The 23,453-nt window shown below is 36.0% G+C and overlaps 1 protein-coding gene and 1 long non-coding RNA gene across 2 annotated transcripts; both read left to right on the plus strand.

Annotated features, from left to right (window-relative positions):
- The first annotated feature begins 308 nt into the window (after positions 1-308).
- Positions 309-825, plus strand: LOC146998173 (uncharacterized). Its single transcript, XR_015040028.1, has 3 exons — positions 309-394; positions 557-637; positions 769-825. It is a non-coding gene; the product is annotated as an uncharacterized LOC146998173 (long non-coding RNA).
- Positions 826-3,051: 2,226 nt separating this feature from the next.
- On the plus strand, positions 3,052-6,806 carry LOC146998174 (uncharacterized). Its single transcript, XM_085812378.1, has 9 exons — positions 3,052-3,966; positions 4,046-4,126; positions 4,213-4,471; positions 4,581-4,925; positions 5,022-5,318; positions 5,412-5,652; positions 5,732-5,820; positions 5,927-6,218; positions 6,319-6,806. The coding sequence occupies exons 1-6, from the start codon at positions 3,614-3,616 to the stop codon at positions 5,634-5,636; spliced, it is 1,560 nt and encodes a 519-aa protein (XP_085668504.1). The 5' UTR covers positions 3,052-3,613; the 3' UTR covers positions 5,637-5,652; positions 5,732-5,820; positions 5,927-6,218; positions 6,319-6,806.
- The last annotated feature ends 16,647 nt before the right edge of the window (positions 6,807-23,453 follow it).

The following is a 23,453-nucleotide window of genomic DNA, read 5'->3' on the forward strand; positions in this document are numbered from 1 at the left end:
CGAACGAATACAATCTGAACAACCAATCAGATTCTTACTAATATTTTCTATCGAATTTCAACCAATCAGTGTGCTTGTTTCTTACCTAAGCTACGTATAAATTCGCTTGCTTTCACGATTTTCATCATTTCTACTTTAGCTGCTGCTCAGTGAACATCGACTGTGTGATTTAGTTATTTTGACCTTGCGCTATTTCATTTATATTGAACACGATGTCTTCCAAACGATCTGCATCTGCATCCAATGTAAGTATTTTTCGCTTGTACCTGCTTTTGAATTACTATTTTTGGAAAACGAATTTTATTTCTTTTTGAATGTGTTATTTATTTTATTTTTTAATTGCTAGGTGCTGTTTGAAGATCCCGACTTTCCTTTCCGTGACTCGGACGATGATGTAAGCTTATAATATTTTATATAAAATTTTAAGCTGAATATTCTGAATTTATTATTGAAATTTTAAGCTGAATATTCTGAATTTATTTTTCTCTTTAATATTTTATTTGCTATTTTTATTTTATTATTACGTCTTTCATTTTGAATGTATTTTCTTTCCTAGTTAATAGATGAAGTTGATCAAATCTTTATGGAAAATCCTATGGTTCTGCCCCTGTATTACCATGTGGGTTCCGGATTTGAGGTAAATTTTCGTTATGAGCCTGTTAGAATATTTTTTATTAGTACTAAAATTTTGAAGTAAATTTTCGTTTAATTGCTTTTAATTTCTGTTAGTATATTTTTTCTCAGTACTAAAAACGAATGTATTTGTAGACTTCTTCATCATCAGCTCGGGGTCCTATGTATATGGCCGGTTCCGACGAACATTCGGTGTATATTTTTCTTTTTTGCATGATTTATTAAAATAATGTCTTTTTTGAAAATGACTGATTGTGACCGAAAACTTAATTTTTCCTTTTACTTTTCAGATCGATGAGGCGATTATGCTTACAGAAAAGTCTCGTAGTAGGAACCATAAGTACAAGGCCGAGGAGATCACCTTCCGAGCCAGTGTGGACATGGAGCGGCTGCCTCAGGATACACAAGGAATCCCGATGGTCCGGATTCCCGACACCGTCCGGGAACTATTCGAGCAGCTTATTCGCCGGACAACTGCAGATTTGGAGCACTCTGACCTCATCCGGTTCTGTATCCAGGCAGAAGGGTTGGACAAACCCATCAGTACTTCCATGAGGGCAGTTTCGACACTCACAGTCGAAAAAATTTTGGCTGCAGTCATGAAAGTACTGCAGTCCAAAGACAAAATAGAGCTGGACGCCGGATTCTCGGTGGATGTGATCACCATCAGACGTCCTGTTGGTGCTGGACGAAATCGAAGAGTCATAAACATCTCCATGGACAGACTGAATAAAAAATCTATTTTGTCCATTCCATACGACAAGGAAGGACTGTGCTGTGCTAAGGCGATTGTGTATGCCTTAGCACATTTGAAAAAGGATACGAGTGCCATCAATGCCATGAGAAATCGCAGTCGGCCAGCTCTTGTGAACAGGGCCAAGGAACTCCATGTGGCCGCAAATGTGCCTCTAGGTCCCTGCACATTTACCGAAATTGCCAGATTTGAAGAGCACCTGGATACTCAAATTGCAGTCTTCTCAGACTGCAAAGTCAGTTTTTCTCAAGATATTTCTGCTTATAAATATTAGCCTTAAATTACCTAAACTTTTTCTACATATTTATTTTAAAATCGTAATTTGATTTCATTTCTTTTTTATATGACAAATTGTAAAATTTATTTTGGTAATGAATAGTTTTAAAATTTGAGATGCGCACATTATAGTTTATACATATACGCAATTTGTTTCTATGTTAAAAATATAATTTGACAAAATGCACAGTGAACTTTAAATTTTAAGATTAACTGTTATGCATACATATCATTCGTATACATGTTAAAAAATATAGCAGTTAAAAACTGATTTCTAAAATGTCCGATTTTTGAATGATTTTTAGAGAAAAATTTCTGCATGATGCATTTTTCATTTCCATGTTAAAAAATATAATTTGTCAAAATTGAACGCATGGTAAATTTTTGACTTGCTCTAAATTTTAAGATTATATTTTATGCATATTCACGCATAGAATCCATGAATATATGCAGTTCGCTTCGATGTTAAAAAATATACCTTGTAAAAATTAAATGCATAGTGAGATTTTAGTTTACTTAAAATTGTTAGATTAATTTCTTATTTTATGTATGCAATTCGTTAAAACTTTCACTTTTAAAAATTTTTATTTTTAGAATACTTTAACTTTTTAGATTTTATTTACATGTATGCACAAAGGCAATTTGTTTCTATGTTAAAAATATAATTTGCAAAAAGTTAACATTTAGGCATATATTTCTGATAATTTAAATGTTAAAACTTTAACTTGGAAAACTGAATGCATGGCGAATTTTTTAGATTGCGTTAAATTTTATGTATAAATGCATGCATGTATGCGGTTCGCTTCGATGTTAAAAATATGACTTGTAAAAAAAAATGCATGAAGAATTTTTTATTTTTAGATTCATTTTATGCATGCACACAATTCATTAAGATGTTAAAACTTTAAACTATAAAAAATGAATTCACGATGAAATTTTTTTTTGTTTTACTTTAACATATATGCATGTAATTACTTTCGATGTTAAATGCATTAGGAATTTTTAGATCGCTTTATGTATGCAATTAAATGTTAAAAACTGGTTTTACTTTGATTTTTTGGAATTCAAGATAATTTTTTTTGTCTTGCTGTATCTTAGGTGGTCTACAAAGGGAGAGAGAGGTCTCAACGGATCAATTTATGGCTCCATGATGGGCACTACGATGTGATTAAATCCCTGAAAGGGTTTTTTGCCAGCAAATACTACTGCACAGCATGTGAAAAGCCGTATGATCATCCGGAAAGCTATAGATGTGCCAATGCGTGCCCTATATGCCTAAGGACTGATTGCTTTCCAGGCGTACCCCAACGATGCCAGGATTGTGACCGTCTGTGCCGATCCGATGCCTGTTATGCAGCACACAAAGCCCTCACTGGAAACCAAGAGATTTCACTTTGCGATAGAGTAAGTGTTTTGAAAATATATCTTAATGAACAAAGTTATTTACCATATAATTTTCTCAAAATTGTTATGTTTAAAAAAAAATAATTGTCGTTACAGGTATACCAGTGCAGGGACTGCTGCCAAGTGATTGAACGCCGTAAGTGCCCTAAAGATCTGCATAAGTGCGGTACCACCAAATGTCCGTCTTGCGGCCAGTTTGTCGTGGCTGCTGAGCACCTTTGTTATTTGCGACGTGTTGCTCCGAAGAAGTCTGATGACAAGTTCATCTTTTTTGACTTTGAAACGGACCAATCTTCGGGGGAGCATCTTGTAAATTTCGCGGTGGCTCAGTATGCCGACGGCACTGAAAAGGTGTTCCCGGGTTACGAAGCATGCCAAGATTTCTGCGCCTGGCTGTTCACCGCACAGCACAAGGGCTACACTGCCATAGCTCACAACATGAAAGGGCAAGATAAAATACTATAATTTGCATGCTTTAATTATGACTATGCTTTCAATAGTATTCATGATAATTTTTTTACTTACAGGTTCGATGGGCAGTTCGTGATGGCCTGGCTCCTGGAGCAAGGCACAGCGCCGGAGGTGATCCCTAACGGGTCTATGATCATGAGTGTAAGACACCCCAGTCTCAACATTCGGGTCATAGACTCGTTAAACTTTTTACCGATGGCGTTGGCCAAACTACCGGGGTGCTTCGGTCTCAGCGAGTTAAAGAAAGGATACTTCCCTCATCTCTTTAACTCGAGGGAAAACCAGAGTTATGTCGGACCGCTACCGGGCCCCCACTATTACAGCCCGGATACCATGAGCACTTCAGCCCGACAGGCATTTCTGTCCTGGCATGAGGAACACAAGGGGGATGTGTTCAATTTTCAAGACGAGATGCTGGCCTATTGCAGGTATGTTTTTTGCTTTTTTCTTGCTTTAATTTTATATTTTATGTTTCGTATATTTAACATTTTCTTTTTATATTCATAGATCGGACGTGGATATTCTTCGCCGCTGTTGTCTGGAGTTTCGAGCCCAAATTTTGGATGTGGCGGGTGTGAATCCATTCCAGTAAGTTATTTTCTCATTCTGTTTTAATCATTTTTACAATTATGTTATGTTTAGTGTCTCATACCATCCTTTTAATTTCTTTTCAGATACGTGACCATTGCGTCAGCCTGTATGGCAACGTATCGGAGTGGCCACATTCAGCCCAACACGATTGCCATGGTGCCCACACACGGCTACGTCAACTCAACGAATTACAGCCCTGATTCGATCCGGTGGTTAGACTTTGTTGCTGCTTCGGAAGGCATTGCCATTCAAAATGCTTTGAATGGTTCCGGAGAGCACAGAATCGCCGGAATCTCGGTAGACGGTTTCTGCCAAGCAACACAAACCGTCTATCAGTTTCAGGTAAGAAAATATAACCATTTCTTTTTCTATATGATTCTTTTTAATGATTTTACACTTTTAATGTTTAATTTACATGTGGAACACTATTAATATATTTGTATTATTTTAGGGCTGTTTCTTCCACGGGTGTAGTTCCTGTTATGACGGTTATGACGGTTATGACGGTGATGACTATTCATCCATTAAAGGGGTTTCCATGACAACGTTGCGAGAGAAAATGGAAGAGACCACACGAAAGCTTCGCACTCAGGGTTTCCACGTCATAGAAATGTGGGAGCATGAGTTTCAGAGAGAAAAAGAGGAAAATCCGGATCTCCAAGCTTTCCTGGAGCAACACGATCTGAGGGACCGGCTTAATCCTCAAGACTCATTTTTCGGAGGACGGACCAATGCCCTCAAATTGTTCCACGAGGGAGACGCTAAATATGTGGATTTCACATCCCTCTATCCATGGGTTCGTGTTTTTTTATTATTTTAAAACCTTTTCATGGATGATGTGTTTTTTCTGATTTTTATGTATGTTTTTTTGACTTTTTGTTTTATTTCACAGGTGAACAAATATTGCGTATACCCTGTAGGACATCCAACAATCATTACGGAAAGCTTTGGGGATATAGAAAATTACTTTGGACTTATCCCGTGCCGTGTGATTCCTCCTCGGAACCTCTATCTCCTGGTACTGCCCTATCGGTGTAGGAAGAAGCTCATGTTCCCCCTGTGTCGGACTTGTGCCTTTCTACAGTCTCAGTCTTCCTGTACCCACACAGATGATGAAAGAGCTCTTGTCGGAACGTGGGTATCGGAAGAAGTCAAGCTGGCGATAAAGAAAGGTTACCACGTCACACATGTAAGTATTCAAAAGATTATTTAAATTATTTGTTATAACCCAAATTTATTTAAAATCTTTTGTCATAACTGAAATTTATTCTTTATTTTCTAGATTTACGAAGTCTATCATTTCAAAGAATCGTCTACTTCCCTGTTTCGTTCCTACATTGATCTCTTTCTGAAGATCAAACAGGAAATTAGCGGTTGGCCTTCGGAGTGTGTGACGCCTGAAGACAAATTAATGTATATTCGCCAGTATGAAGAGAGGGCGTCAAGTTGGACGCTGGAAAGATTTCCAAGAACCCTGGGCATCGACAAGTTGCCAAGTTGGCCCTAAACAATTTCTGGGGCAGGTAAGATGATTTCTTTTGGACTTAAATTTTTTGTAAACATTTTTAATTCTTTGTGATTTATGTTGAATTTTTGTTTCAGATGGGGCATGAAAGTCAACAAAGCGCAACTGACCTACGTACATACGGTGCCAGACTTTAATAAGATGTTGGCGGATCCTACTAAAAAAAGTAAGTTTTCTTATCGATTTTATCCATCTATAAGCTTAGTGTGTTTCAAACTGTTAACTCATAACTATTTTGAACTGTTAACTTATGTATCTTCTTTTATTTTCAGATCAAGGATGTCTTTCTTCCCACGCCTGAGGTGGCTGTCATTTGCTGGGAATCTTCAAAGGAGTTTGTACCGCATGATGCCTCGACCAACATTTTTCTAGCAACTTTTACGACAGCTTGGGCTCGTCTCAAGCTGTATAGTGAAATGGAGAAGCTGGGTCGAGATGTCCTGTATCACGACACAGATTCCATCATCTATGCCTTGAATGGTTGCAACGATCCCCCCTTAGGAAACTTCTTAGGAGAATTTACCGACGAACTGGATGGAGATGTTATCAAAACCTTCGTGTCAGGTAAACACCTTTAAAAATTTCCTTATTTAATATGTACCAAAAAATGTTTAATGTTTTTTTCTATTATCTCTTTTTTTCTCATGATGTTTTATTTTTTCAGGAGGACCGAAAAACTACGCATACCAGACGGCCACTGGGAAAACCTGCTGCAAAGTCCGAGGATTTTCATTGAACTTCCGGAATTCCCAGTTGCTGAATTTTGAAGCCATTAAAAGTCTGGTCTGCAGCCTCTACCGAAGTGAGATCATCTCTGTCCACAAACCCTGCAAAATCACCCGAGAAGCGAAGAGAAGAAAGGTGGTGAATAAACCGGAAACAAAACTGTACAGAATTCTGTTGGTTAAAAGGGTGATCCAACAGGACTTGACCATTTGGCTTTTGAAAATAACTTTTGTAAAAATGTATGGTATGTACAGTATTTGCGTGTAAAAACTTATTTAGATAAAAAATAAACAGAAGTTTGAAAATTATGGTGTTTTTCTTTTTTCAAAGAATGGCATGAAAGGTAAGTTTTTATTATTTTAAGAAAATTGTTATATTTTTTCAAAAATTATTATTATATGTTAGTTTAATTAGAAAGAAAAACATAACACAAATAATCAGAAATTAACTTTTATTCATATCTCAAAGTATTACACATGTCATTACAATTTTGGCCCCAGCTGCGAAGAGGATTTTCTTTTAGGTCTATCATACATAGTTTTTACATTCATTAAATGTTTGTTTTTGACAAAGTCTTGAGGAAAGTGTTTAACATTCAGTACATTTTTCAAAGGCAAAAGGTTTTTGAGTTCTATTTCTCAACAGAAAGTTTATCAACTGAACAATGTCAGGGCCAGAAAACACATGATCATCCAGAATGAGTTCTTTATTCTGTGTCCAGGAAATCTGATGCTCTTTTAGAAAATCTATTATTTTCTGTGCCGTTCTTTTCTGCTTCACAGGAACTGTTTGCATAATTTCTTTTTCTATATCTTTCTCAGAACGTTGTACAGGCGGTTGTTCTTCGGAAGTGTTCACATGAGGAAATGTAACATACTTTTGCATAACTTGGATGTACAATTTAGACTTTTCTTCATCGTCCATTTTCTTTTTTAAGATGTTTTGAATTTGTCTGTCTAAATCACTCAAATGTTCATCTTCAAATTGCTGCATACGATCCAGGGGTACCAGCTCAAATTTCTTACTGTGTTCCATGGATAAGGGAGGATAAGACACTGACTGCTGCAGGAATCAGGAAAGATAGGAAACCGTCACCTTTTTGAACCAAAAGACGCTTTTTCTTAAAACGAGGTACTTTTTTGTCCGCTAGTTTTCTTAAAGTTCTTTTGAATGGGGCGAGTCGATTTTTGACGCGTTTTGTGATGGGTACGTTTCCTTTTAGAAGATTTAAAACGCATTCACAAACTGATTTGTTGAGATGATTTGGGCACTTTTTCAGTAGAGCTGCTTTTATTCGACTTTTTCCTAATAGTTTTAGATAATCCACATCCTTCTGATGAGACATTCTGATGACAAATGAACTCTTCTTCCTGCACACTTTCTTTTATATAGGTCGCAAATCCAGCTGCTTTGGTTAAAGCACAGCAATTAAATCCTTTTGCATGAATCGAACATGTTAAAGAACTTTTCTTTTTTAAATTCTCTATCTTAGGACAATCTAAACTTATGATGTCTCTACCTAATAAATTTTCTAAAAATAATTTCTTTTCTAACCCTTTCACGTATATGACAGAGTAAACAGATGACAGATATTGGAAAATAATACGAAGGTGAGTATAAGGTAATACACCCTCACTCCAATTCATGTGATGACGATTTCTTGTGACCCAAGCAAAACACTTTTGCTGAGATCGTGATAATGTTTTCCAAGGTTGAGGAGGTAAAAATGACCAGCAACTGTGATATCCTTCATGCACAGAATATAAGGCTAATTCTTTAACAACATAGCAATGAGTCATCCATTGAAAACCTTCGAAATCGATCACGATGGGAAAAGACATGTTAGCCATTCGACGTCTCAAACTGAAATGAACTATCGGGGCTGGTAGACATAGCATTTTTCTCCAGGAAAGATGCCTGTACGAAGGCGAAGCGTTTCACTTGTTTCAGGTCGAAAATCAATCAACAAGTAACTGAAAGGATTTGAAGTAGCATCCTGAAAAATTTCTTGAAAGACCTTTACTTTTCCGGGGAACATTTGTCTAGCTAAATGCATAATTTGACTTTTATCTCGAGGATTTTTGTATAAGACAAGGTAATGGGAATTTAAATGAATATTTCTCATCTCTTTGCCTTGCTGAAAAAAATTTTGCGTTATAAAAATGACTGAAAGGTTTCGGTGATGACTTCCTTTTGTAAAAAGTTTGCTTAAACGGGTATCGCTTGCTAGTTCAGACATTAAATCGTCTATAATAATTAAAGCATTTTGGAGAGTCTGCAGGTTAGATGGTAATTCTTCTTCAAAATTAAAATTTTTCATGGAATTAAAAAGAGGTTGATAACTGCCGTAGCAATATATAATATGAGTTGGCATAGGATGGAACATTTTATGATCTATCAATTTCTTCACAAAAAATGTTTTTCCCGAACCTGTGGGTCCACTCAGAAGACAAGTCGAAGGGTGTACTAACTTGGTCAGTTCCATTTTTGTAAATGACAGGAACAAGAAAATATTGACTTTTATACTTTACAGAAAATCTCTAAACAGCCTTTAAGTATATTGGCAATCAGAAGACATTCGCTCCTTGAATCCACAATATTTTTCGTAAATTCCAAACAGTGATTTTTGAAAACATTTAAAGAGCTTTGAACGCATTCACAAATTGTTTCTCCGCAATGTGTGTGATTTAAATAAAAATTGGAAAACACGTGGCACTTGATAAAACCTATTGAATCAATCTTTTAATAAATTTTATAAATGTCAAGTGTTGTTTTATTTTGAAAACAGTTGAAATCTTGTTTAGATGTCCATTGGAGATGAGTCCAAATTAGGAGGGCCATACTTGAAAAAATCCACAAAACTAAAATAACAACAATTTTTTGTCTTTCCATGTTCGTGATGTTTAACACACTGGGCTCACACTGTGTATGGAGAGCCCTTTTATACCCCAAAATGTGTTATCTAAATTGTTGTTACACGAGTTTTGTTTAAATATATGTAGAAACAACACAAAAGAAATACAAGACACAATTTTTCAAATTAAAACAACTTTATTTTTTAAAAATCATGTTTACACCATATCTTTTCTTGACAAATTGAAATATTCGGAAATCATAATTCTTTCCGGTTAACGGTGATACAATGAGTTCCATACAGAGTCTTTGACATCGTTTAATAATAAAATAAATACAATATTGTCCACATACATTAGAAGTTAAACTTTGAAGCGAAATCTTGTTCCAGCGAACATGACGATATTTCTTGACAAAGGGTGCGATATCTTCTCCATATACTTCAGGAGGGAGTCCATAAGAGTCGAAAAATTCAAGAGTCTGTTGATCTGCAAGGTAGACAGCTAGCCAATGAGTTCCTTTTTCATCATGTTTTTCCGTATTCAGCACCAGTGCACAGGGAAAATTTTGAATCACAGGTATTTTGTCAGATGGGAAAATACCCGCATAATATCTCGAAGAAATAGGATCTCGAGATAAGATTTGATGAATCTGTGATGAATTCATCAGTTTCCAAAATCATACAGAATATTTCGAGCTTTATTGATTTCTATCAAATTTTCAAATTCAGCATACACTAATAAGGTAACAGTTTGTTCTAAAGGACTGTCAAATTTTATTTCTAATCTTAAGTTGCTGTGTCGAATCAGATTTAAATGAGAGCCATCACAAAGATCAGGTGACAAATCGAAGCGAAATAAGGAATATCCCTTTGAAAATTCTGATCTTGAAAGGTAAAGTCCTCGGTCGTCTGCATTTGTAAATAAATTCTGATAAGCTCGTATAAAATGGTTTTTCTCAAAATTAGGTTGAAGAGGATTATGAGGTACCGGTTGACCATCTACATAAACGCCGATAAAGTTCATATTATAATGCTTGAATTCGAAAGGAGACTTTTTATAGTTTCCATTGAAGGCATCATTATCGACGCAAGTCACCACAATACGATTAGGCATTTGGCCTATGAAAATGTTATCTTGAAAAAAATTGATATTTCCAGTGGGAATGGAATAGGCTTTGCATAGTACTCTTTGAATGGGACATTTGGCTGTTGATTTTTCTGATGTCCTAGCACAACACCAGGGCTCACTCTCACTTTTCTTACAAACAAAGAAGCATGTTCGAGTACGACTTTAAATTCACCATCTCCCAGTAAACAAAATTCGGGTTTGCTGCGTATGAGTTTAATCTTCATATCCACCATATTCAACAAAAGTCTTTCTTGATGAAACATATCCAAATGCAACTGGCCAATCATATCGACTGAGGCACTCAGTTTAAACAATTCTGCTCGTTGGTTGAATCCTTCGTTCGGCTGAGTATCTTGAGTATCAAAAACATTCATACGTCCTGCTGTATCTTTAAAAAAACAATTCTGATGAAAGTTGCGAAGTTTTCTTATCAAATCCATGATTCAGTAATATTTCTATCATGGCTTTGTAGGGATAAGTGTTATTACTGGTAGAAACGAGTCTTTCATTTAAACTAATATCCACTTGTGAAAACATGGAATGTAAAAACAGATTGACAGGTCCTACTTTACTTTCAGCGGTGATAGGCTTGCCATCACTTTTTAAAATTTTCACCTTCACATAGAGTTGTGTCTGTGATAAGTCAAAGTATTCGTCTCCGCTTCTAGAAACATTGAATTCAACAGGACTTCCTTCCGACACATTGGCTAATGGATGAAATTCAACCCACTGACCTTTTTCTATCACTGTTTGAGTGGGAGGTAACGAAAATAAATCCAATTCGGATTTTGCGCATTCTGGAGAATCTTTTAACAGAAAAGCCATTACGAGTCAAAAATATCACGTCGTTGCACCTTCCTGGCTTTATACGAAATGAAGCGTTTGAGGGTTTTGCGTTTCCTTTTAAACCTTCCATGACCGATCATCTCGTCTGCTTTCTGAACTGCTTTCCTCGCTAATTTTTTTCCAGCTTCTTTAGATCTGGTTTTGAAGGACACATTAAAATTTTCGCCCGACAATACGTGGTTCGCAATCTGTGTTCCAGTCCGTACAGCTTCTTTTCCAACTGTCTTTGCCCCCCTCATCAAAAAAGGCATGGCACTGCTAAACAGTTTTGCAAAAAATCCACCAATCCCATAACCTTTCTGTAAAATGGTTCCTTGATAGTAAGGTAGCCCATTTCCAGTTTGAGCTACATAATAATCTTCAAATGTTTTCGTACAACACGTATAAGGCACTCTCATTTTGATGCTTCTATTCTTGCATACACAGTTCAAATGAAATGGATTTTCAAATGGATGCTTCTTTTATAGAATTTGTCTGAGGCGAAAATGCAATACAAGAAATACTTTGCCTCTTTCGAACGGCACTAAATCTCCAGAGTGAAGTCTTATGTTAATATGTATAGTCTGAAACTGCTGACGAATGACAGGCAGGTAAAAGGGTCTGGGATAATGAGCGTTTATGATATCCCCATCATTTTCTTCCACCGTGACAATTTTTAGCAACGGAGCTTGTACATCTCCATTGATTTGAGGCTCTACGAGATCACAATATACATACATGACAGGAAAAGAGGCTTTTGGATCGGCTACGAAAGGACTTTGCTCCAATCCTTTGTAAACACCAGGCTCGAATCCTAAAAGTTCAGCTAATCCTTCATGAAGAATGATACTGCATTTTTCGTCCGTCTTAATGGTCACTTTTTTCGTGACAGGATAATAACTGAATTTAATCTTATTTTTATGGGAGGGTATTTTCATGGCTTTTAATAAATCTGGTATCGTTTCATAACATCCTGGAGGAACTCTTCTCCCTTCCAGTTTTCCATCTTCTAAATCAAATCCAAATAAATTGTTGTCTTATACCACGTGTGAGGGTATAAGACAACAATTTATTTGGATTTATACCACGTGTGAGGGTAAATAAAGTCCACAAGAGATAATTCCCACTGATTATTTAAATCAATCGGCGTAGGAAGCTGGGTAGTAAATTGCGATATTTTGTTGTCTGGGAAAAAGCGCAAGGAGCTGTCGCTGATCAGTGTGATAAAGAAAGACATGTTTCTTCAAATGAGAGGTAAGCAGAATGTACAGGCCTTTTATACTAGCATCCTAACATCTTCTACCCAAGCATTGAAGCTTTCGGGGTGCCCCTGAAATTTTACAAAATATTCCACTTTCCCTCGACGTTTCCTCTTTTTCAAAACTTTTTCTACGGGGTAATAACCAGAGTCGGAAACCTTTTGAAGTTCTTGTTTGTAAAAGGTACCTTGTATGACTTCTCCTGCTAAATCTTTCAGTTTGTAGACGACAGGAGTCCTCCGAATAATTTTATAGATTGTAAAAATTTCTCTTGTCCAGTTTTGTTCATATCCTTTCTCGAACAGCATTTATGCTCGGCTGATGCGCACCGTGTCTCCAATCTTTAAATCGGTAGGAACATTGTTTTTTTACTGATTTCTGATCGTACAATGTTTTCCAAATTTTTTCTTGATTTTGTAATGTAACCGATGAGGGTTCCGTCTTAATACTTCGATGCCATGCATTGTTATAACTGGATATCAATTGATCTATAACATCAATATATTTTAGTGTATTCATTTCAGTAAAGTATTTCTACATTTTAGTTTTAAGGGTGCGATTAAATCTTTCCACGACAGAAGCTTTGGTTGCATTATGTGTCGTAAAAAGTGAATGTTTTTCTTTTTCAAAAACTCTTGAACTTGCTTATTGGTGAACTCTTTCAAGCGATCTGTTTGCAAAGATTCGGGTGTACGTTCCGTAAATATCTTTTCGAAAGCAGATTTGATAGACACCGATGTTTTATCTTTGAGAGGAATAGCCCAGGCATATTTAGAAAGGATATCTATACAAGTCAGTAAATATTTGTACCCATTATTAAATGAGGCTAACGATTGCATATCTACTAAATCAGATTGAAATTGCTCGTTTAAGCCTCCGACGATGACTCTGTTTCTGGGAAATTTGTGTCGCACGGGTTTGTGTAAAGTATAAGAATCTTTGGTTTGCAACCATTTCTGTATGTCTTTTGTTTTCACGCGATCTTTTAAAGCACGATGTAAAGCAGCAACACCCCCGAAACTCGCGGGGACCCGAGGATCCCGATAGGTCTGAGCTAGAGCTGAGTTCATTGCAACAATTATTATGATCAAAACGTGCATTGATATTCATTTATATATGTTTAACAGGAAAATAACTCGCCTATATAAAGATTTTATAAATATGACATAAACAAGAAAGAAAATGAACATAACAACATAAAGGTTGAACAAGTAATGATATATATGTTTACGAACAACCATATTTATATTCTCTCTAATCGATAAGTTCGTACTAAATAAAAACTATATGTAACAAATACAATACTATACTTTTTTTCCATTTAAAGATTGTCTGAATCAAAGAATGAGGCCATTGTAAAATAAAATAACATTTTATTGAGCATCTAATTTTACAAATATTCATAATATTCAGTACCAAAGGTAATACTGTTCTAAGTTTGTTGGACAAAAAGTTTCTCTTACTTCGTTTAATACATCAGTTAAACATACAGATTTTAAAAAGACCTTGGTGATATAGTGAGTAGGTTTCAATAACATTAAATAGGGTTCTTCACCCCAAATATTTCCATAAAATTGTCTGGCGATGTCTATAGGATGTAATCTCACAGCAAGTGAATTCACAGTTTCTGTTTTATGAACAGCGAGTTCTTCACAGTCTATGAGCTTGGGATGTTTTAGTTCTCCTTGCTGCTGAAGGAGCTCTTCAAGCGATGTTTTTAGAATAGTTTGAAGGCATGCTTTTCCCATAGAAAGATCGAAGGATTCTGGAAGAGTTTTGTCACTAATAGGTTCGTCGGATACGCTTTCATAAGCTTCACAAAAGTTCATGCTTTGATAAACGAGGTTGGTGATAATGTCACTGATACGGCTAAAGTTTGTTAGCAGTTCTTCCCACTGCGTAGTCGTAATGCTGAGGCTACTTTTTTCCTCTCCTCCAGGGCAGAGTTGAGTCAAAGTGAAGTGGTCATCTTTATATGTAACTACAAAGTTCTTGGGTAACTCCAGATTGAGTGTCAGCAGGTCTGGTTCCTCTACTGTCATGATGGTTACGAGAACATTCAAACACCATGGCTCAAAGTTTACTCCTCGTCTTGCCGGATAGTAAGCTTTACCATATTTGGCATACTCTCGGATGTGCAAAGTCACTTTTCCCTTGTAAATGCTGGGTCCCACAAAGACATTGTTTCCCATGTGAGTGAGTTCCTTTGGAGTAGCCTCTTCGGTAAAGAGTCCTTTGCACTGAAAAGGAAAAAAATGGTAAGTCGGTTGGCAGATAAAAGAACATACATAAAAATGAGGTAAAATAAAATAAAAAAATTTTATAAGCTTTTCGTAAATACGTACTTTTTTCTCGAAATGGGATGTTTCTTCTGCTTTTCTTTTGGCACAAGAGCTATCTAATTCTCTTGGAACATCATGGCTCAACACTTTATCATTCAAAGGCATGGATTCTTTCTCCAATAGATTTTCCATCTGAAAAATAAAAGGCAAATTAAGCCCACATTGCACTTTCACAAATAAATTTTTAAAAGATTAACACTCTAAAAAATAGTATGTTTTCGAAAAGTAACTTACCTCTGCAGCGTTGTTGTTTCCTAGGTGATCCATATTCGAAGCGGAGAAGAAACAGATAAAAGTCCGATGAAGAAAATAAAAGGATCGTCCAAGCAAAAAATGTGCGTACACTCAAGGCGAGATCAGGGAAAGAAATGCTAAACGTTTCTCGTGACATCTCTATATCAGGTAGGAACTCTTTATTTCATCTGAATGCTGATTGGCTAAGAGACGGTTGGTCCATTATTCAGAGAATCTGATTAGTCCACAGAAAAATGTATTCGTTCGCCTAAGCGGAAGCACATAAAGATGTAATAAGGCAGACGCCATTTTGAAAAATAACATGCCCAAACAGGAATAGGTGATGTCATCCTCCCGATGCCATTTTGTAAAAGCACGCCTAAACTGATGATGTCATTGGTTCCGTAGCACGAGTACGGGCGGTTACTACTCCCGTATGGACTGGCCAGCATTCTCATCGGACTTGAATCCAGTAGAGCACGTGTGGGACATGCTTGGCCGACGAGTTGCAGCCCATCAAACTCCTCCTATATGTCTACCGGAACTTCGGAGAGCATTGCTTTGTGAGTGGTGTAATATCCCCCAAGATCAGATCGATAATTTGATACTCAGCATGCCTAGGCGTTGTACGGATTCTACTGCATCGTCTGGGAGACTTACAATGTATTAACAATCATACCAACCATGTAATATTGGTTTTTTGTAAATAGGTTTTTTTTTTTTTTTGTTATTCGCTCCAGAGAGAAATTTCGCTATTTTTTTTTAATGATATCAAACATATAGCATCTTTTTTTGCTCTTTAGCTTTTGTTTAATAAATAAGCTTTACAAAGAAGTCAAATTTATTTTGCTTCTAACTCTTCCTTTGCCTGATTTTGCATTATCCTTAATTTATGGACATGAGTGTATATGGAACAAGCGACCGTTTCTCATTTCACTCATGCACAATTGCGTGTTAATTCTGACCATTTGCATATCTTGCCACGCTTCACATTCACTATATGTTTGATTCAATTAGCAGAATTCCTTCAAAGTGGTTCCTTTTCACAAACATTAATGCATGTGTGTGCATTTTTAAATATCTCGTATGGATATTTTTATTTTTTCGTCCAACTGTAAAAAATGTTACAAAATTTAGGCTAAATTTTAAAACAGAAATAAAATGTTCCAGTAAAATACATGTTTGTATTTCAGCTAAATACCAACTAAACATAGTTTGTAGGCCAAGGGCAATATATGTGAATAATTTTAAAATATAAAAATTCTCTGAGTCATGAATTGTGTAACATTAAAACATCCGTAGAAAAGGACGTAATGATGTAAGCTTAACATAGTTTTTTAAGACGTAATTTATATCTCCTACAGTATTGTTCGCTAGATAATTTTTAACTGGACACGATATAATACCTTCTTGTGGTATTTCGTTATAAGATATTATTTCTTAGACTTAATATCCTTTGTACTGAACTTAGAAATAAAATTTTATTTCACATGTGTGAGATTTTAGCATTAATTAAATAGCTACGCTTTAGACAATATGTGCGCTTTAAAACAAATGCATAAACGTTGTATAAAATAAATACACTTATTTATAACTCCAGTACTAATTCTAGCAAATATAATTTAAATATGATGTGGAACGATAAGTATCGAAGCAGATACATTTGTCAATTATATACCGATAAAGTTTTAATAATGAAACATTATCGATTGATATTTTAAAACAATACTGTTTTATTATCACAAATTTACTTATATTTTTAATTTTAAGACAGAAACGTTTGGTTGAAAATAAAATTATTAAATATCACAGCTTTGATGTTCTTTTGTAAATTTAGAGGAATTCAGACAACGACATTCTTCTTCTTCACGCAACAAAACCATTTTCAGTGTTTGGACAGAATAATAAAATGCTGCTTAACTCCTTCAAAATCCAATAAACCAAATCCAACTTAAGAATGTTCTTTATTCGAAGTTTTTTTCTTCTATTTACCTCTTCTTTAAGGCATTTAGATTGCCATGTTAGAATAAGTACCAATCAATTTCTTTCATGGATTTGCAATATTTTAATAATAAAACTTTCTTCGAATAATGACCTGTCATGGGTTTTTAGAGAAAATAGTTAAAAGATATATTTGGTTTCTCTCGACAGACAAGTGAAGCGCACATTTCAAGAATACTCTACCTAATAGATATTTTATTAGTTAAACTCTAGAATAGAACATAGAATATTTGTGGATATAAGCATAAAATCATTTATGTTTCTTTATTTGGAGCTTAATAAGTAACCGCAACATTACATTATATTACTTGAACAGCATAAAGTGGTTCCGTTGATTACTTAATTTAGCAGAGGGTAAAATGGAGGCAAAGGAAGGGGGTAAAAAAGGGAGAAAAAGAAGAAGAAAAGAAAGGAAGCTTAACTCTTTGTGGGACAGTGTGTCCGGTCTGGACGCACCTAAAAATTCCCTTCTGTACGCACAGAAAAATTGAATAAAAAAAGATTTATACGTTACTATAGGTTACTCTGAACTTTCTTTATTTATAGTAGATGGCAGCTCAACAAAGACCAGTCCATATATTTTAGCCATATTTAGTTTTTTAAGACCCTCATTTTTCAAATAAATCTTCCAGATTTTTTTTACGGTATAAAAGGAATTATTTGAAGAGAAATTTCTGTGTTATATTTTGGCTGTATGCTAATCTCCTTATTCTATATTAGTTTTAAATTTTTACTTTGAAATCTTGCCTAAAATCAAACGGCGAACCCTACGTGTGAATCAATGCTATTTTCAGCAGTCTTTTCGAAGCTCTATTCAATCAATGTGCCGCTTTGGGCATACCCACAGAATGAAAACGATAAGTACTATCTTCACAAAATTTTACTTGTGTACTCCTCTAGGCCAAATTAGACTGCCTACCGTTTTTGTTTTATCAAAACTCCGAATTTAAAAGGTAGCGAGTCGGAAAGTGTTAAAAAGATTCGGGTTTTGAAGTGGTACCAGAGGATTTGTTAAAGTTTTTGTGTGCTCTAGCTGAGAATCTTAGGTTACCAATCTGTTCTGGGACTCAGTCTTACTACCACAATCGTTTTTATTTTAGCTGTATTATTAATCATTGCTTTCTTTACACTTACACCACATAGAATTCGAAAAATATTTAAAAACAGCATATCTTCAGAATTGCCGATAGAGTGTTAAGATTAACCATGTATATTTTTTAATATTCACTATATTATTTCTTAAAAAACTAACCGTTCGAGCGGTCAGCCGCCTGAACATGCTATGATAAAAAATCAGATAATAATTCTTATATGTCCAGCTAGTATCATTCAAAAAGTATTTAGCATTTCTAAGTATATATCTCATGATTTAAATACATTTTGAACTGAATCAAATGGATTAAAAAGTAGATAAAATATTTTTAAGAACTGTTATTTTTAAGAACAAAATATTTTTAAGAATTGTTACTCTTCCGTCACTTGGTTTACTACTCATTAACAGAAAGATTAAATTTGAAAATGAAATATTTTACGCTTTACTGAATGGCAAAACTCTGGTACGTGGAGATAATAAGTATTCTATTTGAGGCAGTGGCAACGCATTGATTTCAAATAGCCAAATTAGTGGATTAAAATTTAAACATAAATATCACACATTTTTCTGAATGGCAACGATCCGGCTCGCTGGAGATAAAAATGCTTTATTTCGAACAATGGTGCCTCTTCTCGATTTCAAATCTTTTGAGTTTTCTAAATACACATTCGCTGAATTTTTACAAAATGTGAAATAAATCAAAAACAAGTTCTAAATTAAAAATTCAGGTTTCGAGGTGGCCATGTTCTTGTTGAAGAAACCGTGTATTAAAAATTCTAGGGCCCTAGATGCCGTTGTGTTTCCACAATGCAAGAAATATACAGGAAGCTATTAAAGTCAGGTACCACCCGTTTTATTGCCGAACGGCTTCAGCTATAAGAGTGCTATAAGAGTGGTATAGTAAAATTGGTATGCGCTATTAGATGAGACCACTTACAGTGCCACCTGGTGGAAAACAGCAGATTTAGCGTTCGTGTCTTTAAAATGGTACATGATAGGTGGAAAAAGTAAATTACAAAGATGAGCATAATCGATTCAGCACGAATGGACACCTTGTGGATATTAGGCTGAAAACAGAACCCTGATAACGCACATTTTTTTTTTCTTTGCTACTTCCGAAACTGTGACGTCACTTGAATGAAAAGAGAAAAACTTACCTTTCGGAAGAAAAACCAACCCGCATTGCTGCACAGAGGTATCCAGGCTATTCACAATTGAGAGGACTGGCTGTTCAAACTCGGCGAGGTATTTTTATACTGATTGGCTTTACAGAATAGAGAATATGCAGATCTTACAAAATCGTGTCGCAAGCTAGTAGAGAAAACGTCACACTTTCTCACTTGAGACAGCTATAAAAGACATAAAAGAGATATCTCCTCTGACTTGTATGCTGAAGCTCATGGTCATGGAGCGATTTTCAAAAAATGATTATTGTGACATGGTTCTATCACCAGTGAAGCAGCAGTTGATGGAGGAACTCGAACGAATGATCCGTTATGGTGGTTTCGTACAGTAGCCTCAACACTCACCTAGACTTTTTCCTGTGGTGGTTACTAAAACAGCAGGTGTATGGGACTTTCGTTATCTTTCTTTCTAAGATCGTTTCGTCACATCACAGTGTAGGAAATGACCAACAAACTGTGAGGTTTATCTATTTAGTTTTTGTTAATAGAAAACATTCCTGTTCCTGTTGAAAGACGTTCCTGTTACTCTCTCTTCACCCACGTTTTTTATGCTAGAATGTAAATAACGTAATTTATTCAGATTAGGGTAGAAAGAAGTGCTATTTAAGCAAGAGTTTCGGAAGTTAATTTTAGAGCGTGTGTGTCTATTCCAAGCCACGTTCTGCTGTGATTATTAGCGACTTGCGTTAGCGGCGTTGAGTGTTCTATCCAATGGGCTTGTCTCGCCGGTTTACTACAAACCAGAACTTTTATTGTACGTTTAAGCATTCTGTGAACCGTTAGGATAATTTAACACACCTTGAAATTATTATTTGTTACGTATTTCTATTAAGCCAGAAGTTCTTGGCTTTTCGTAATCCAAGTTGGATCATTTGTTAATTTTCTGCTTAAATAAAACTGTCTTGTACACCCTTCTTTTGATTTCTGTTTTGTTTCACAAGGCTTGAAGATAATTCTTCAATAGTCCTTAGAAATGGACTTTACAAAACAAATGCGCGTTTAAAATGTTTTGTTTTTAACAATCATGTCTACGAGGTGTCTTTTAACATTAAATCGACGTTACTCCACAACTTTGTAATTCACGTTTTTTTTCCTATCTCTAATCTCTTTTGAGACAGGAGCGCTACGTCTGCCGTTTTCCACTAGGTGACGCTGTAAGAGGTCTCATTTAATAGTCACTTTGCTATACTTAGATAGCACTTTTATGACTAAAGCTGCAGCCGTTCGGCAGTGAAACGAGTGGTATCGGACTTCAGTGGATATCCTGTATATACATACAGATTCTTCATTATTTATTTTAACGCGATAACATTAGATGGCAAAAATCTGGAAAGCAATGGAAACAAACGTGATTCGCACAAATGAGTGTATCATGACCAATAACATCTTTCATGGTAATGACCTTTATATTTGCTATAGTGCTAAAATAGTATTTTAGATTCTTTTACTGGGGCCATGAAAAGAACAAGCATGAACATATTTGACCCCAAGAAGCATTTTGCAGGCATAAATTCAGAAGAATATTTTCAAACTTTGCGAGGTGATATATATTCTCATGAAATAATACGCCTCGAATTCGTGGTTCTTTTTCTAGAATCTGGTAATCCATTCTAGAATGAAGTCCATAACCAAACCTTTGTTGTTTAAGAAATAATTCTCATTCAGAGGGAGAAAATCCACTTACACATACAGAAGTTTTCACGGAGTTGCATAATTTATTTCAATCTTCTGAGTTTCAGAAATGAACATTGAAAAGTTTACTTTTAACCCTTTTAAAATAAGCCAAGAGGAAGCTTGGATGCGTGAGAGTCATCGATCTGACTCGGCCACTACCAATTAGGCCCCGTATCAATAATGCATCGCACGAGTTCTAGAGAACATTTAATTGAACGGAAGCCATTCGCGTTAGGGAAGCGGAAGCGGGTCGTTACAAAACTATTTCGCTGCAAACGGGAAGTACTTAAAGCTGCGTTTAATGAAATTAATAGCAGACAGTATCTTATTTGTTTCAGACTTTTTTCTGCAAGCGCTTGCATTAAACTTCCATGTCTCTTGGAGCTGATAAGTAGAGTAACCCATCTTGGAGACAACGATCTTAACTGGTCCGTAAAAGATTTCTTTGCAAAGGTAATGAGGAAATCTTTGTTAAAGATATTTCATTCTACTACATTAATCTCCGATTCCACGCCAACAGTTCGGGAGTGAGAATTAAGGGTACCATATTTAATAAATTGTAAGGCGAGAGGGAAAAGAGTTTTCTGTAATAGTAATAATAAGAATAAAAACATCTGAAAGCTTTATATTACACCCAAGTGGGTCTTTGTTTGACGTTTTGGGTATACCTTTGTTTATTAAATATTATGTTCTTCGCGCTTACACCACATAAAATGCAATTCAACAGCAATTTCACATAATATTTAAAAACAACATAGCTTTAGAATTTCCGATAGACAGTCTTGCGCGCAACAGATAAAAATGTTTTTTTTTGGGGGGGGTACAGTGTTGCAAGTGCTCGGCTTTTGAAATCGCTGATATTTTAACCAAAAATTCGAGAAAAATTTAAAAAATTAAATTGATAATGCAATGTCCATGCCAAGACTCGAACCTGGAACTCTAGAATACGCGCTGTGCTATACCACGAAGGCATGCAGAAAGGAGGGAGAAAGTATCTCATATTGTTTGTAACGCTAACTGCTGTATCTATGGACCTGAGTTTGAATCCCAGAGAAGGCGTGATCATTTATAAGCACATCGTATCTCTGTGGCTTAAAGACCTCTCGAGAGGAAGATTCGTACGTGAAGAGGGTGGAAGACCTTCTGGACAACCCTGGAATGTTTTCTTCTAAACCTGAGGCGAAAGCGTAATAGTTACCTAGGTTCAGAAATACCTTAATCACCTATGGTATTATTAATGTAATAGCTTTAACCTGTACCTGTTAGTAAAGTTTGCCGCCTGGGCTTTGTAGTATTTAGAGTGTTATGTAGAGAAATTACCGGATAGCGTTATAAAAATTAGGTGAATGATTTTATGATTTATGGAAATTTAAATTTTATTTTGATTCTGAATTATTTAATTTAAGGCTTTAATTTTGGGGAGAAACAGATGCTTCGGGAAATATTATTTAGTATAAATGAATATTATTTATTTTCTTTTATTTGCAAATCTTGTACAAACTTTTATTCATTGTGAAAGAAGCAGGGAAAGGGAGGCAATTTTCGCCAAGTCATGATTTCGCGCGCTTTAGAATGTTCGAGAAAGAATTTTCATTGTTAGTTGACCTTAAGAGAGGAAAGTACGTGACGGAAAGGTCAAAGGTTGCTACTTGTCTTTCAATGTAAGTCATTCCGATTTTTGGCGATTGAGGGTCCGGTTGTTGGCTAAGTGAAGAAGGGCGCGCATGCGCGATCACCCTTATTTCCGCATTCTGGAGTTGAAAACGAAGATTTTGCCATAATTAAGGGGGCGATAAGTGAAGCCATAGTGGGAGCCCGTTTGGTGAAGGAGAAGAAGGAAATTTGAGTTGGACACACTTACTTTTGGCTGACTCTCGGACTGACTCGCTGATTTTCGGGCTTGCTGGACAAAAATGTGATTACGAAGCGGGATGTTTTCCGGCGGGGAGCGGCAAATATGCTCCCCGGCCGCGTTTGGTTAAGAGGCGAGACACACTTACTCTTGACTCGCTTAGGCACTCACTGCTTGGATTCGCTGACTTTCGGGTTTGCTGGTCTTGTGGACGTTGCTCTTGAAAACTGGCTTGAAGAAAATTGGAGTTGGATTCTCTCCCTTACTGACTGGTGGGTGGAATTTACTTGGGTCGTTACTCGTGAAGCTTGCTCTTGGGATGAGTAAGAACAGGCGAGCTGAAATGGCCTAGAAAAAACGTTTCTGACCTGAGCCTGAAAACCCTCTTCCTTGCGGCGTGCTGGTAAAGAGGCGAAATTTGAACGAGTTACCTGCGTGTTGACATAGGACTTTCAGGACGAAGCGGATAGCCGTCCTGGGCAGCAGTGCTCCTGTTTCTGTTCTACAGTAGTGAAGTGGAGTCTACATTTTTAGAACCAGTGTCAAGATGAGCCCGGCCGACATCAACGCGGGATAAGATAAGAGTCCTCCACTTCAAGATGTCTACACCAGATAAGTGTATATTT

This window comes from Stegodyphus dumicola, chromosome 3 (assembly GCF_044657685.1).
Source record: "Stegodyphus dumicola isolate Sdum_Otavi_A_Nest chromosome 3, ASM4465768v1".
NCBI lineage: Eukaryota > Metazoa > Arthropoda > Arachnida > Araneae > Eresidae > Stegodyphus > Stegodyphus dumicola.

Bases quoted from the DNA above. Each gene is read 5' to 3' on its own strand.
- LOC146998174 (XM_085812378.1), top strand. From the start codon at position 3,614: ATGGCCTGGCTCCTGGAGCAAGGCACAGCGCCGGAGGTGATCCCTAAC. The intron at 4,926-5,021 runs GTTCGTGTTTTT...TTTATTTCACAG, and splicing joins TCACATCCCTCTATCCATGG to GTGAACAAATATTGCGTATA. The intron at 5,319-5,411 runs GTAAGTATTCAA...TTTATTTTCTAG, and splicing joins AAGGTTACCACGTCACACAT to ATTTACGAAGTCTATCATTT.